General features: G+C 41.7%; 2 protein-coding genes across 2 annotated transcripts in view; both read right to left on the reverse strand.

The window, feature by feature from the left end:
• Positions 1–15,707, reverse strand: part of TRPC5 (transient receptor potential cation channel subfamily C member 5) — a gene marked incomplete at both ends in the record, with an annotated part of 136,603 nt that overhangs the window by 76,469 nt on the left and 44,427 nt on the right. The window lies entirely within an intron of this gene.
• Positions 2,917–3,240, reverse strand: LOC307069122 (SH3 domain-binding glutamic acid-rich-like protein 2; the record flags this gene model as incomplete). Its single annotated transcript, XM_079727270.1, is given in 2 exon segments — positions 2,917–3,018; positions 3,022–3,240. Coding segments are annotated over 2 exon segments (321 nt in total).

The raw sequence follows: 15,707 nt of genomic DNA on the forward strand, positions 1-15,707 counted from the left end.
TCAGTTTTAGTCAGAAACTGGCTGAGGTAGAATCCAGGGCCTAAGCATTTTAAAGCCTAGTTATTCAGAAGCCAGGTAGGGCCTAAATCCATTCAGTTTTAGGCAGAAACTGGCTGAGGTGGAATCCAGGGACTAAGCATTTTAAAGCCTAGTTACTCAAAAGCCAGATAGGGCCTAAATCCACTTCAGTTTTAGTCAGAAACTGGCTGAGGTAGATTCCATGGCCTAAGCATTTTAAACGCTAGTTATTCAGAAGCCAGGTCCCGGCTAAATCCACTTCAGTTTTAGTCAGAAACTGGCTGACATAGAATCCAGGGCCTAAGCATTTTAAAGCCTAGTTATCCAGACGTGAGGTAGGGGCTAAATCCACTTCAGTTTTAGGCAGAAACTGGCAGAGGTAGAATCCAGAGCCTAAGCATTTTAAGCCTACTGATTCAGAAGCCAAGTGGGGCCTAAATCCATTTCAGTTTTAGTCAGGAAGTGGCAGAGGTACAATGCAGGGCCCATGCATTTTAAAGCCTAGTTATTCAGAAGCCTTTAAGACCTAAATCCATTCAGTTATAGGCAGAAATTGGATGAGGTAGAATCCAGGGCCTACACATTTTAAAGCTTAGTTATTCAGAAGCCAGGTAGGGCCTAAATCCACTTCAGTTTTAGTCAGAAACTGGCTGAGGTAGATTCCATGGCCTAAGCATTTTAAAGGCTAGTTATTTAGAAGCCAGGTCCCGGCTAAATCCACTTCAGTTTTAGTCAGAAACTGGCTGACATAGAATCCAGGGCCTAAGCATTTTAAAGCCTAGTTATCCAGACGTGAGGTAGGGGCTAAATCCACTTCAGTTTTAGGCAGAAACTGGCAGAGGTAGAATTCTGGGCCTAAGCATTTTAAAGCCTAGTTATTCAGAAGCCAGGTAGGGGCTAAATCCACTTCAGTTTTAGTCAGAAACTGGCTGAGGTAGCATCTAGGGCCTAAGCATTTTAAAGACTAGTTATTCAGAAGTCAGGTAGGTGACAAATCCACTTCAGTCTAAGTAAGAAACTGGCTGAGGTAGAATCCAGGGCCTAAGCACTTTAAAGCCTAGCTATTCAGAAGCCAGGTAGGGGCTAAATCTACTTCCGTTTTAGCAAGAAACTGGCAGAGGTAGAATCCTGGGCGTAAACATTTCAAAGCCTAGTTACTCAGTAACCAGGTAGGGCCTATATCCACTTCAATTTTAGTCAGAAACTGGTTGAGGTAGAATACAGGCCCTAAGAATTTTAAAGCCTAGCCACTCAGAAGCCAGGTAGGGCCTATATCCACTTGTCTTAGTCAGAAACTCACTGAGGCAGAATCCAGGGCCTAAGCATTTTAAAGCCTAGTTTTTCAGAAGCCAGGTAGGGCCTAAATCCACTTCAGTTTTAGTCAGAAACTGGCTGAGGTAGAAAACAGGGCCTAAGCATTTTAAAGCCTAGTTATTCAGAAGCCAGGTAGGGCCTAAATCTACTTTAGCTTTAGTAGGAAACTGGCTGAGGTAGAATCCAGGGCCTAAGCATTTTTAAAGCCTTGTTGTTCAGAAGCCAGGTAGGGCCTAAATCTACTTTAGCTTTAGTAGGAAACTGGCTGAGGTAGAATCCAGGGCCTCAGCATTTTAAAGCCTAGTTATTCAGAAGCCAGGTAGGGGCTAAATCTACTTCAGTTGTAGTCAGAAACTGGCAGATGTAGAATCCAGGGCCTAAGCATTTTAAAGTCTAGGTACTCTGAAGCCAGGTAGGGCCTATATCCACTTGTTTTAGTCAGAAGCTTGCTGAGGTAGAATCCAGGGCCTACGCATTTTAAAGCCTAGTTTTTCAGAAGCCAGGCAAGGCCCAAATCTACTTCAGTTTTAGGCAGAAAGTGGCTGCGGTAGAATCCAGGGCCTAAGCATTTTATTTTATTTTTTTAAAGTGTGCAGCAATATTAGTATCTTTTAATATGCCTCCTCAAGGGTTCACAAAATATATCTAACTGAGATCTTCCTTTCTCGAAAAATACAATCCCTTTGCAAAATATATAAGCAGCTATTAGTTAGGGGAGGTGCGTTTAAAAATATATGTGCACTTACGCATAATAAGTTGTTGGAGCTGAAATGCCTTCAGGTACGAGTCAGATAATGTCCCTATAAATTAATTATCAGTGCACCTCTGTAAATATATCTTTTAAGTCATCTTACACATTAGCTGAAACTTTTCCTTTGTAAGAGATAAAGAAGCATGTATTTTTCCAAATAGCAATTCTTTTCATCCCTGTCACTTGGTTCTGATCACACATTGTTGCAACAGTGATTTCTGGAAACATCTGTAGGGCTTGGAGGATTTATGGGGGTAAGAATTTCCATTACTAAAAGGAGGCTAGAATATCTAACTTTTTCTACAGTTATGACAAAGCACTGGAATAGTGATGCTTGTGAATCTGCAGCAAAGATCTTTAGCCCTTTGTCAACCAACATTGCTTTTTTTCTTTCTGATCAAAATATTCTAATAGCCTGGCAGACTAATTTCAAGGACACCACCTAGGCAGCCTGAAGAGAAGCAGGTCTGAGCAATCCTGGCATCAACTACAACCCAGGGCAGATCCAGTTATTTTCTCTCTGATGGTGCCACCTGCTTATCACTCAGTTATTCAGGACGCACACCTGTAACAGGTGACAGTACCTCCGGGTGAGTGAGGCAACTGCAGGCAATTCTGAAAACAAGGAAAAAATCCACCACGGTCCTGATTTGGTTTAAAGCACTCATGCAATCCCATTAGACCCATGTCTTCCCAAAACACCTTTTCCATGGCAAGCAAAGTTACTGATAATGCATGTGGCTTCTGTCACAGTGATGCATTAGGTAAGCAGGTGTGTGCTGAGTACCAGGGGTGCTCCAAAATGCATCTCCGTCCTCTTCCTCTTTTCTTCGCTAAGGTTCTGCCTTTGATGCCAACTGTGATTTCAGGCCTAAGAATGAAAAGACTGTGTTGCTTTCCTTGGATTCAAAGAAACTGTCATAATCTCCACAGTATCAGTTCCCATTAAATATCTGAGGTGGCAGAGGGTTGCCCTGGGCGGGCTTCTCCTCCAGGGGGATGTTCTTGTACATCCACTGCCTCTGCTCTTCTGACATCGTGATGTCCACCTCCTCAAACTCTATCTTGTTGGCTTCCAGAAATCTAACCACATCCTGCTGCTGCTTCTTTATTGCCACGAAGCCCGAGGAGGAGGTGATGAACACGTGGATGACCATCCTCTCGCCGCGCCGGGACTGACCGTCGGCCCCTGGAGGCTCCGGGCTGGCGCGGACGCAAAGGCAGAACTCGGCTGAGAGCCACCGCCACCGCCACCGCCGGGCACAGCACTCCAGTCTGGCCAGGGCCTAAGCATTTTAAAGCCTCGTTATTCAGAAGCCAGGTAGGGGCTAAATCTAGTTCAGTTTTGGTCAGAAACTGGCAGAGGTAGAATCCAGGGCCTAAGCATTTTAAAGCCTACTTACTCTGAAGCCAGGTAGGGGCTAAATCCACTTCAGTTTTAGTCAGAAAGTGGCAGAGGTACAATGCAGGGTCCATGCATTTTAAAGCCTAGTTATTGAGAGGCCGGTTAGGGCATAAATCCACTTCAGTTTTAGTCAGAAACTGGCTGAGGTAGAATCCAGGGCGTAAGCTTTTAGAGCCTAGTTATTCAGAAGCCAGGTAAGGCCTAAATCCACTTCACTTGTAATCAGAAACTGGCTGAGGTAGAATCCAGGGCCTAAGCATTTTAAAGCCTAGTTATTCAGAAGCCAGGTAGGGGCTAAATCCACTTCAGTCTAAGTCAGAACCTTGCTGAGGTAGAATCCAGGGCCTAAGCTTTTAAACCTAGTTATTCAGAAGCCAGGTAGGGGCTAAGTCCACTTCAGTTTTAGTTAGAAAGTGGCTGTAGTAGATTCCAGGGCCTAAGCATTTTAAAGCCTAGTTTTTCAGAAGCTAGGTAGGGCCTATATCCACTTCAGTTTTGGTCAGAAACTGGCTGAGGTAGAATTCTGGGCCTAAGTATTTTAAAGCCTAGTTATTCAGAAGCCAGGTAGGGGCTAAATCCACTTCAGTTTTAGTGATAAAGTGGCAGAGGTACAATGCAGGGCCCAAGCATATTAAAGCCTAGTTATTCAGATACCAGGTATGGCCTAAATCCACTTCACTTATAGTCAGAAACTGGCTGAGGTAGAATCCAGGGCATAGCATTTTAAAGCCTAGTTATTCAGAAGCCAGGTAGGGCCTAAATCCACTTCAGTTTTAGTCAGAAAGTGGCTGTTGTACAATCCAGGGCCTAAGCATTTTAAAGCCTAGTTATTCAGAAACCAGGTAGGGCCTAAATCCACTTCAGTCTAAGTCAGAACCTCACTGAGGTAGAATCCAGGGCCTAAGCATTTTAAAGCCTAGTTATTCAGAAGCCAGGTAGAGCCTAAATCTACTTCAGCTTTAGTCAGAAACTGGCTGAGGTAGAGTCCAGGGCCTAAGCATTTTTAAAGCCTAGTTATTCAGAAGTCAGTTTGGGGCTAAGTCCACTTCAGTTTTAGTCAGAAACTGACTGAGTTAGAATCCAGGGCCTAAGCATTTTAAAGCCTAGTTATTCAGAAGCCAGGTAGAGCCTAAATCTACTTCAGCTTTAGTCAGAAACTGGCTGAGGTAGAGTCCAGGGCCTAAGCATTTTAAAGTCCAGTTACTCTGAAGCCAGGTATGGCCTATATCCACTTGTTTTAGTCCGAAACTCGCTGAGGTAGAATCCAGGGCCTAAGCATTTTAAAGCCTAGTTTTTCAGAAGCCAGGCAAGGCCTAAATGTAAAGTTTTAGTCAGAGACTAACTGAGGTGCAAATCAGGGCCTAAGCATTTTAAAGCCTAGTTTTTAAGAAGCCAGGTAAGGCCTAAATATAGTTAAGTTTTAGTCAGAAACTTACTGGGGTACAAATCAGGGCCTATGCTTATTAGAACCTAGTCAGATCCAAGTTAAGTTTTAGCCAGAGTTTTGTCAAGTTATCGCCAGGGCCTAAACCCAGTTAAAAGTTAGCCAGCATGGTTAAAATCTTTTCAGAGTATGTTTAGGACTAGCCATGGCCTAAGCCTAGCTTATGTTTAGTCAGAGCCGTTAGGGCCCAAATCTACCTAAGTTTTAGTCAGAAACAGCTGAGGTAGAATCCAGAGCCTAAGCATTTTAAAGCCTATTCAGAGTTAAGGCTAAGCCAGAGTCTTTTTAAAATACGGCCAGGCCTTAAACCCAGTTAAGGTAACCAACATGGTGAAGATCGCCTCAGGATATGTTAAGGACTAGCCGTGGCCCAAACCTAGTTTATGTGTAGTTAGAGCCCAGTTAGGGCCTAAATCTACTTAAATTTTAGTCAGAAACTAGTCAGGGGTAGAATCCAGGGCCTAAGCATATTAGAGCCTAGTCAGAGCCTAGTTAAGGTTTAGCCAGAGTCTTGTCAAGCTATAGCCAAGGCTTAAGCTTACTTAAGGCTTATTCATCCTAGTTAAAGTTTAGCCAGTCCAGTTAAGGTCTAATCAGGCATAAGCTTAGTTAAGTCCTAGTCACAGCCTATTTAGCCTAGTCAGGGACTAAGCCTAGTTTACATCTATTCAGAGACTATTTAAGGCCTAGCTGGACCTACGTCTAGAGAAGGCAAAATCAGAGTCTCATTTAAGATGTAGCAAGGGCCTGAGCCTTTTTAAAGCCTATTTAGCCCAGTTAAGTCCCATAAGGGGCTAAACTTAGTTATGTCCTAGTTAGAGTGTAATTACAGCTTAGCCAGGGCATAAGCCTAGTTAATGCCTAGTCAGAGTATAGCTGAGGCTAAGCCAGGGCCTAAGTCTAGTTAAGGTCTAGTCTTCCCAGTTAAGGCCTATTCAGGCCCTTGACTTTGTTAAGGGCTAATCGAGACTAGGGTAACCAACTCTTTCCAATTTGCCCAAGATTTTCCATGTTTAGTGCTGAAAGTGCCAGGCCCTGGAAAATAAAATCCTTTGGTCCCTGGCAAACCAGATTGGTTGGTCACTCTAGTCAAGACTTTTTAAAGAAAACTTTTCTTTACCTTGGCGTTTATAGTTTATAAAGTGTTATTTCAACAGTATTTGATTATTGCAGCATCCATTTGAGATAGGTGTCATCATCATCCCCATTATACAGACGAATAAACTCAGGTTTAGAGAGAATAAGTGCCTTCCTCAGTGGCATATAGTGAATAAGTATCAGGGGTAGAGTTTATATCTATGTTTGAATTCAAAAGCCATCCTCTTATTTTTTAAACTAAACAGGCATCTCCCCATAATTAAACATTGTCTAAATCAGAAAAGTAATACTTGCTTAAGAAATTATCATCATCCTATTTTCAGATCAGGAAAGTGAGTCACAGTGAGTCACAGTGAGCTTAAGCGACCTGCCCAAGGTAAGAAAACTTTGAAACTTGAACCCAGTTACTCTGCCTCCAAATCTCATATTTTTCCCCTTGAAAATAACCTCTTTTCTTCATCCTTCCTACTTCCCCAGTGTCAAATACTTCAGTACATGCCTGTGTGGCTGAGGTTGTTGTATGTTTTCATGTTTCAGTGATGCTTGTGTCCATTTATTATCTGAAGTCCATCAAGCATTTGGTAAACTATGCTTGAGTGGATGCTTCTGTTTTCAGTCTGAGGTTTCTATATTGATGGTTGCTGTTTCATTAGGGGATGTTTGTTGAGCCTGGAAGCAAACCGACTTGGTAGTAGGGTCAAGCCTCAACCTCTTGATTTGCTGTGATCAAAGGAAAAGGGCACTGAAGACAAACGATCTACTTAGTAATTCTTGGGAGGGTTATGGGATACATACATCCCTGTCATAATGACATTCTGGGGACCAGGGAAAGAGACCAGGCCTCCCTCGCTGGTACTGTGTATTCACCTGCCAGAAGGCACTGAGGACTTGGCTTGCCTTTTCCTGGCTGTGCCATTTCTGTTGCCTCCTGTGAGCTTACCAGGGGTGACAGGCATCTCTGTTAAAAAGCCTGTATGTAAATATAGCTGTATCTTCCACTATGTTATCCTGAGGACAAAATAGTTGCCACCCCTACAGAATGTAGCAGCTTCTGGATTGGATGCCAATGGTAGCAGTATGCCAAGCATGAAGTATCCTGTTTCTCTCCTGCCAAGTAAACACCAGCTTCCTCTTCGGTGGTACATTTAAAGGGACAGTCTGCACTTGTGTGGCAACGGCAGTGGGGGAGAGCTTTCGCCATGGGCAGTCAGCGGCTTAGATGGTGGCACAGTGGAAGAGGCCACCAGGATGCACCTTCTGTGGCAGATGCCGTCTTAGACTGTAATTTCCCCCTTTGTGCGGTTAAGTTGCTTTGGAGAACTATTTGGTTTAATGTGGAATGCAAGAGGAAGGCAGAGCTGGTTAGGAAGAAACAAATGATTTATTCCACTGAGCAGCTGGTATAGTCAAATGTTGCTTTCTTTCTTGGAGAGAGCACCATTTGGGAATGGAATCATTTTCTCTGACATTCACATGGCTATTCCCCACATAAACTCAGGTCTTTAGATAACTTCACGTGGTTTGGATAACTTCACATGTTTGTATTCCCATGAGCAGGTGCAACACATTCAGCTTCAAGGCACTGGGTTAATGGCAGAAGCAAGGCGTGTCTCTGTCCTAACAAAGAATCTGGAAGGCCTTTCCTCAAGGACTGTGGGCTATGCAGTAGAATGTTGGCAGCTCTGGGAAGAATGCACAGAACTAGGTTCCAGGTTCTACATTCCAGCTGTGTGATTTTAGGTAGATCTTTTTGCCTTTCTAGATGTTAATTTTCCTAAATGTAGAATGGAGATAATAAACTCTGGGTTGCCCTACCCATGTTATGTGGTAATTGTGAAGATCAGATGAGATACAATGTGAAAACACTAAAGTATAAAACACTATAAAAAATGTAAGGAGTTATTAGTCCTGTTATTCATTCAACAAATATTTATTGAGTACCTACTACATGCCAGACACTCTTCTTACACTTGAACAAAATAGAGATCACTGCTTTCATGGAGCTTACCTTCTAGAGAGGGCAGCCATAAAATAAATAATAATCATAATAAACAAGTAAACCATATAATATGTACATAAGGTGATAAGTTCCAAGAAAATTGAAAAAGTAGAGCAGAATAAGGAAGCCTAGGAGTGCCAGGTTGGGAGGGGGAGGTTCAATTTTTGAAACTGTGCTAAGTGTAACTCTCATTGAAAAGGTGAGATGTAAGAAAGGGTTTGAAGTTGGTGAGGGATTTAGCCATCCAGATATCTGAGTAAAGAACATTCCAGGCAGAAGGAATTGCCAGTGCAAAGCGCCTAAAGAGGAAATGTGCCTGGTGAGTTTGGGGAATGACAGAGGTCAGGGTGGCTGGAATGGAGGGAGGGAGAGAGAAGTAGAAGATGAAGTTGCAGATTATATCATGGGGTGCCATGTAGGCCATTATAAGGATCTAGGTTTTACTCTGAAGGAAATGCAGAGACAGTACAGGAGGAGTGACATGATCTGACTCACAGTCTAAAGGGATCACTCTGGCTGTTGTATTGAGAAGAGACTGGAGTGAGGCAAAGAGAATCCTGTTAGGAGGCTGTTGAAATAATCAAAGTGATAGGTGGATGATGGTGGCTCACAATGACAGGTTGTTAGATTTTGGATATATTCTGAAGGCAAAGCCAACAGGGTATCCTGGTGGATTGGATGTGGATTGTGGGAAAAAGAAAAGAGTCAAAGATAAACTCAAGCTCGTTTAGCCTGAGTGGTTAGAAGGACAGAGTTGCTATCTATTTCAGATGGAGAAGGCTATAGGTGGAGTAGGTTTTGGAGGGAAGAGGACCCAGTTTTAGAAATATTGAGTTTTAGATATCAGAAATCATTGTGAAGGCACTTAGATACACAAGTATGAGATTCTGGAGAAAGATCTGAGCTAGCTAAATAAATTTGGGATTCGTTGGTAGATAGGTGTTATTTACAGCCTGTATGAAATCATCAAGGAAATCCTGTAAGGAATCCTATCAGGACAACTCCATCCAGTCCTTTGCTTGAGCAACATGCTGGTCTGGTATTGGGAGGGCTCTTGCCAGCATGCTAGAGCATGCTGCTCAAGCAAAGGACTGGATGGAGTTGTCCTGATAGGATTCCTTACAGGATTTCCTTTTTAGTATTACCTAGAGGCAGGGGATTCTCAAGGCAGTTTTTTTTTTTTTTTTTTTTTTTTTTTTGCGTTACATGGGCTTCTCACTGTTGTGGCCTCTCCCGTTGCGGAGCACAGGCTCCGGACGCGCAGGCTCAACGGCCATGGCTCACGGGCCCAGCCGCTCCGCGGTATGTGGGATCTTCCCAGACCGGGGCACGAACCTGTGTCCCCTGCATCGGCAGGCGGACTCTCAACCACTGCGCCACCAGGGAAGCCCTCAAGGCAGTTTTGCTCAACAAGCACAAAATCTCTCTCTCATCTCTGTGACTGATATTACCAGGTTAAATATTTCTGCTCTAAAACATATGTTTAATTAAATATAATGGCCACTCCACCTAACTACCCTTGTCAAAGTCGCCAGTGACTTCCACACTACTAAATTCAGTGGTTAATTCCCAGTTCTCATCTTGCTTTTCCTATAGGCAGCATCTGACATGACCACTCTCCAAGTCCTCTTCTTTTTGGTCTATAGTCGCTTCCTTGATGATTTCATACAGGCTGTAAATAACACCTATCTACCAACGAATCCCAAATTTATTTAGCTAGCTCAGATCTTTCTCCAGAATCTCATACTTGTGTATCTAAGTGCCTTCACAATGATTTCTGATATCTAAAACTCAATATTTCTAAAACTGGGTCCTCTTCCCTCCAAAACCTACTCCACCTATAGCCTTCTCCAACTGAAATAGATAGCAACTCTGTCCTTCTAACCACTCAGGCTAAACGAGCTTGAGTTTATCTTTGACTCTTTTCTTTTTCCCACAATCCACATCCAATCCACCAGGATACCCTGTTGGCTTTGCCTTCAGAATATATCCAAAATCTAACAACCTGTCATTGTGAGCCACCATCATCCACCTGTCACTTTGATTATTTCAACAGCCTCCTAACAGGATTCTCTTTGCCTCACTCCAGTCTCTTCTCAATACAACAGCCAGAGTGATCCCTTTAGACTGTGAGTCAGATCATGTCACTCCTCCTGTACTGTCTCTGCATTTCCTTCAGAGTAAAACCTAGATCCTTATAATGGCCTACATGGCACCCCATGATATAATCTGCAACTTCATCTTCTACTTCTCTCTCCCTCCCTCCATTCCAGCCACCCTGACCTCTGTCATTCCCCAAACTCACCAGGCACGTTTCCTCTTTAGGCGCTTTGCACTGGCAATTCCTTCTGCCTGGAATGTTCTTTACTCAGATATCTGGATGGCTAAATCCCTCACCAACTTCAAACCCTTTCTTACGTCATCAGGCAGAAGGAAGAAATGTATGACTTCTGATCTTCTTTCCAGGTGGTAAAATAAATGAACTGGGTCTCTCCTGGCAAGCTGGCATTTGCCACAGAAACCGAGAGGCCATTACTGGTGCTTTGTCTTGCTCTTGTCAAATTTCTGAGAGGTATTCTTGAAGCTCAGTACTAAATCTAGGCTAGGATGGTAAGGGATACAAAGTATACAATGGTATTTATATGATGCTTCCTTTCTTACCCAAATGATTCACATAGAAAGAGCTGAGAATCTGGGCTGGTTCAGGTGAGGCCTTTCTAGACACAGGGTCATGGCCTTCATTATCTTGCCCATTGCTTTCCAGGTATGGTTGGTCCTTGAACAGTCCACTTATATGCGGATTTTTTCAATAGTATTATAAACACTGTAGAACTACATGGGCTGTGGTTGATTGAATCGGCATATGTGGAGGAACCATGGATGTGGAGGGCCACCTGTAAGTTATAGGTGGATTAACCCCCGTGTTGTTCAAGGGTCAATGGGGGATGTTTCCTAGGAACAGCTAGTTAATGCTTTGAAAGATTCATTGCCATAATACCAAGTGGAGGGCCTTTTCCACGCAGCTTGCAACGTGTGGGAGGAATAACCAATGGGCAGCCTGAAGTGTAGTCACTTTTCACCTGCCAGAGCTCAGAGCCAGAGTGAGCAAGGGCTTCAAAGGGGAGAGTGAAGTAGGCCAGGAAGATCCACTAATCCTCAAGGAGTCCCTACGTGACTGGTCTTATGTCTTCCGAAAGGGTTATGTGTGAATTAGAGCCACAAGACAGTCTCGCTCCCTCACATCTTTATCCAAGTGTATAGTCATGTTGGTTCTAACTATGAGATGACATATCTCTGGTACTTCCTTCCAGTTTCTGTAATGCCTGCAGTTGTCTCACCCTGGCTGCCCCCTCCACCTTCCAGGGATCACTAGTCAGTACCCAGGATGCACCACACACTGTTTCCTGGATCCCAGAATTTTCTCCAGAACAATTATATTAGCTAGCATTTATTAAGAACTTATTATATACCAGGCACCATTCTAAACTCGTTGCATGTGTTAACTCACGCAATTCTCACAACTTTTATTACCTTCATTTTACAGATGAGGAAACTGAGGCAGAGTAGTTTAGCAAACTTCTAGTTAGTAAGTGAAAAAATTATAATTCAAACATAGGTCTGTTTGACACAGATCCTACTATTACAACCACTAGCATCATTTTACCGTGTCTCCCAAAGAAAATATACAAACAAACAAAAATTGTTCCTTTTTCCCTCTCAGAAAGCTGAGGGAAGACTCGGGAATAAAATCCCTTTTCCTTTTACCTCTAAGTTTTGTTTTTATTTCCCTTATATTAGACCTCACCTTCTGCACTGGTAATATTTAAAAGCCAAGAATCTTTCTAGAAGCATTACAGCTCTTTTCAGGCTCTCTGGGAGCCTGTGGGTTTCTCATAACAGCCGAGATTCAGGAACAAGCCTGTGCAGAGTCCCACCAAGTCAAGATGGGGTTGCTGTCCTCATGTTTGAAGACTTAGGAAACTATTTGTCTGTCTAGGAAAATAACCAAGAGATATATTTTCAAAAGTGGCTGTTTTTCTCCAGTGACGAAGTTGTTTTTCTGAAGGGTAAGGAAGAATCTGTGATTCTCTCTGCAGCAGTGAGCAACTTTGGAGGAGGAAGAAAGTAATTCAGTAGAATCTGGTCTAAATTGACCATAAGGACATTTCCTACCCTCCATTTTTTCAGCTTCTGTTTTGAATTTTTCATATATTTTCAAGAAGGGGCCATGTTTAGCTCTTCAGCCACACAATTCTTTCCTTTCTTTCTTGATAAATTAAATATGGTTCATGGGGATTTTAAATGTCAGATCCTATAACAGGCAAATGCCTTATTGCACACAGTTTTTTTTAATTTTATTTTTTAACGCAAAGGTTTGTAGCTTTTATTTTTCTTTAAAAAAAAAAGAGTTTAAAGGGCGGATCCTGTTGCTTTGTTCATTGTAGCCCCTCAGATAGCTCCTGCTATGTCAAAATTATAAAATCTGCCCTTTGGGAACAAGGACCTCTTGATGTTTCCTCAGGGGTGGGGAGGGCAATGAGAAGTAGTGTCTGGGGGGTGTTTTAATTTAATTTATTTATTTAATATCTTTATTGTAGTATAATTACTTTACAATATTGTTGGGGGTGTTTTTTAAAAAAATCTATGTTGAATGCATGTATCCAAATGGTATTGCAGCATTAGAAATGGGAGCATTGTTAAAAAATTTACTGTTTGTAAATAGGAAGCTGACACCTATAGTCACCAAAGGCACATTTTAATCTCTCCCACATAACTGCCTCTCTTCCCATTGGATATGAACTAATTTACCTTGCCTGATGCAGAGAAACTTATCGACTATAAACATAGACCCAGAGGATTTGGATTCCTTTGCTCCTTTTCCACCCTACTGTTAGACACTTATTGCCAGTTTGCCAGCTATGAGCATCACAAAGTAGCAGGGTAGGACTATCTGCTAAAAGAAAAATGGTGGCTTTTGATTAGTTGTGCTGACAAAAATGTTATAAGAGTGAGATTAATAAAAGTCTACAGGGTTAAAGATTCTAGTTATCAGATGGACAGCATGGCCTCTGCCCCAGCCGTCTTTCTGAGCTACTTATAAGATGTGGCTTATCTCATCTTCTGTCAATTTACAACTCCATCCAGCTACAAGGGTCTCTTGCTTTACTTAGCTCTGCCATGAAGTAGGCCAAGGACCCTTCTCTGTACCTTCAGACCTCATTCCATTTCCATTCTGTGATGACCAGCTTGCTGAACACTGACAAGACTCTCATCACTGTCTTGCTGTCCTTACTGGTTTTATAGGAAGGAAACTCAAAATTAAAAAAAGAAAAATTTTTTGAGATATAGCATACATAAGGTGAAATACATCAATTTTAAGGGTACAGCTGAATGCTTTAAAAAAAAACATACGTAATTATATTGACAGAATATTTCCAGCATCCCAGAATGCTTCCTCACATTTCTTCCCAGTCAATAATCACCCGTCCCCCACAAGAGGTAACTACTACATTCACCTTTGTTCTACAGATACATTTGCCTGATCTTAAATTTCATATAAATGGAATTATATGGTATGTACTTTTAGGCATCTGGTTTCTTTCAACATTCTCGTACATGTATTTTTGTGGACATTTGTAATCTTTTATTTTATATACTTAGGAGTAGAATGACAAGGCCATTCAATAGAGGTATGTTTAGTTTTAGTAGATACTGCCCAACAGTTCCAAGGAAGTTGTACCAGTTAACACTTTCACCAATAATGTATGAGAGTTCCAGTTGCTCCATGTTCTTCTCAGTGCTTGGTATTGTCAGGTTTTTTTTGTTTTTTCAATTTTAGCTATTTTGGTGGGGTTTTGTGTGTCTCATTGTCATTTTAATTTGCATTTTCCTCATGAGCAATGATGAAAATCTATTCATATGTTTGTAGGCCACTTGAAAGTTCTCATCTGTGAAGTGCTATTCGATTCTTTGTTCTATTTTTAAAAATTGGACTGTTTATCTTTTTCTTATTGATTTGAAGGAGTTTAAAATATATGTATATATTAGATACAAGTCCTTTGTTAAATATATGTATTGTGAATATTTTCTCCCAATCTGTAGTTGGCCTTTTCACCCTCTTAAGGTGCCTTTTGATAAATTGAAGTTCTTAATTTTAATGAAATCCAATTTATCAATCTTTTTTCATAGTTAATGCTTTTGTGTTGAATAAGAAATCTTTAACTACTGAAGGTCACAAAGATATTTGCCAATGGTTTGATTTAGAAGATTTACTGTTTTACCTTTCATGTTTAGGTCTATGGTCCATTTCAAATTATTATCATTATTATTATTATTATTATATCCAGTGTGAGGTAAGGGTCATGGTTCCACTGATTTATTTGTTTGTTCTTGCGTCAGTACCATGCTGTCGTCTAACTGTAGCTGCATAGCTAGCCTTGATATCTGGTAGTATATGTTCTCCAATTTTGTTCTTCCTTAAGATGTTTTGGCTATACTAAGCCCTTTATATATCCTTATACATTTTAGAATCACTTTGCCTAAAATGCCCTTTGGGGATGGTTTTGAGCTTATTAACTCATTAGCCTCCCTATGTCCTCTCAACTTCAAAATCGTTTGAGGGAGAGACCAGTAGTGTATTTATGGCAGTCTCCCTCCCTGTAGTGAGAATTTGTTTCCAAAGTACCGCAAGGCTTGGGAGACTTCACTCAGACTTTTCCACGCATGTGCTAGGCTAGAACTCAGCTAACTTCAGGTGAGGAAAATTAGCCCTGCATTTCAGGCTTCTCAAATTTCCAGTCCATTATGCTAGCCTCAAACTTTATGCAGATTTCTCATTTTCCTCAGTAGACTCCCTCTGCCTTGGTGCCAAACCTCATCTTCAACTTGTGCCCAGAATTAGCAAATGTCTCAGTGAAGAAAAAAAGTCTGTGATTATCAACATTCTTACGAAAGACTCTTCACTCTCTGAAATTTTAGTTCATCTTGTCCTTGTTTCCACAGATCGCAGATATCTTTAAAACCTATTAATTTTGTAGTTTATCATTTTGTTGTTGTTTTCTAGTTGTGACGGGAGCGCTCGCATCCCATTTGAAAGCGAAAGTCCAGTAAACGTTTGATGGGCATAACCTTGACCCTCTCATCCATCTTGGCTCTATCACAGGTGAGTAGTTTATGAGTGGGCCAATTCAGTAGGTCAGGGGAAGGGCAGGTAAAATGGACACAACATTCCTGTCACAGATGATGGAGATTGCTGAGGGGACTGAGCTGGCTCTCTCCATCCCTCTGCTTTGGGACTCACAGTCAACTTGGAATTCAGCCAGTTTCCAGGGATGGGAAATGAGATTAACATTTTGAGTTTTATTCCTGCTTAGAATGCGATGTCAGCTCTGGCCTGAATAAGGCAAATTTTCCTCCTATAGGCACCTGAATTTGTGCCCTCTGGCACAGGACTTTAGGAATCATACCCGGGCTGACTTCCAATTCTGTGTCTTCACTTACCATGTGGCGGTGGGCAATTTATTTAATTTCTCTGTTCCTCAATGTTTTCATCTGTAATATCACAGTGTTATCAAGTGGATTAAATGTACTAATATTAAAAAAAAGTACCCGAAGTGTAATAGGTCTTCAACAAATGTGAACATTTATTAGAATACTTATGGCCATGTCATCTCATCTG

This window comes from Hyperoodon ampullatus (genome assembly GCF_949752795.1).
Source record: "Hyperoodon ampullatus genome assembly, chromosome: X".
Taxonomy (NCBI): domain Eukaryota; kingdom Metazoa; phylum Chordata; class Mammalia; order Artiodactyla; family Ziphiidae; genus Hyperoodon; species Hyperoodon ampullatus.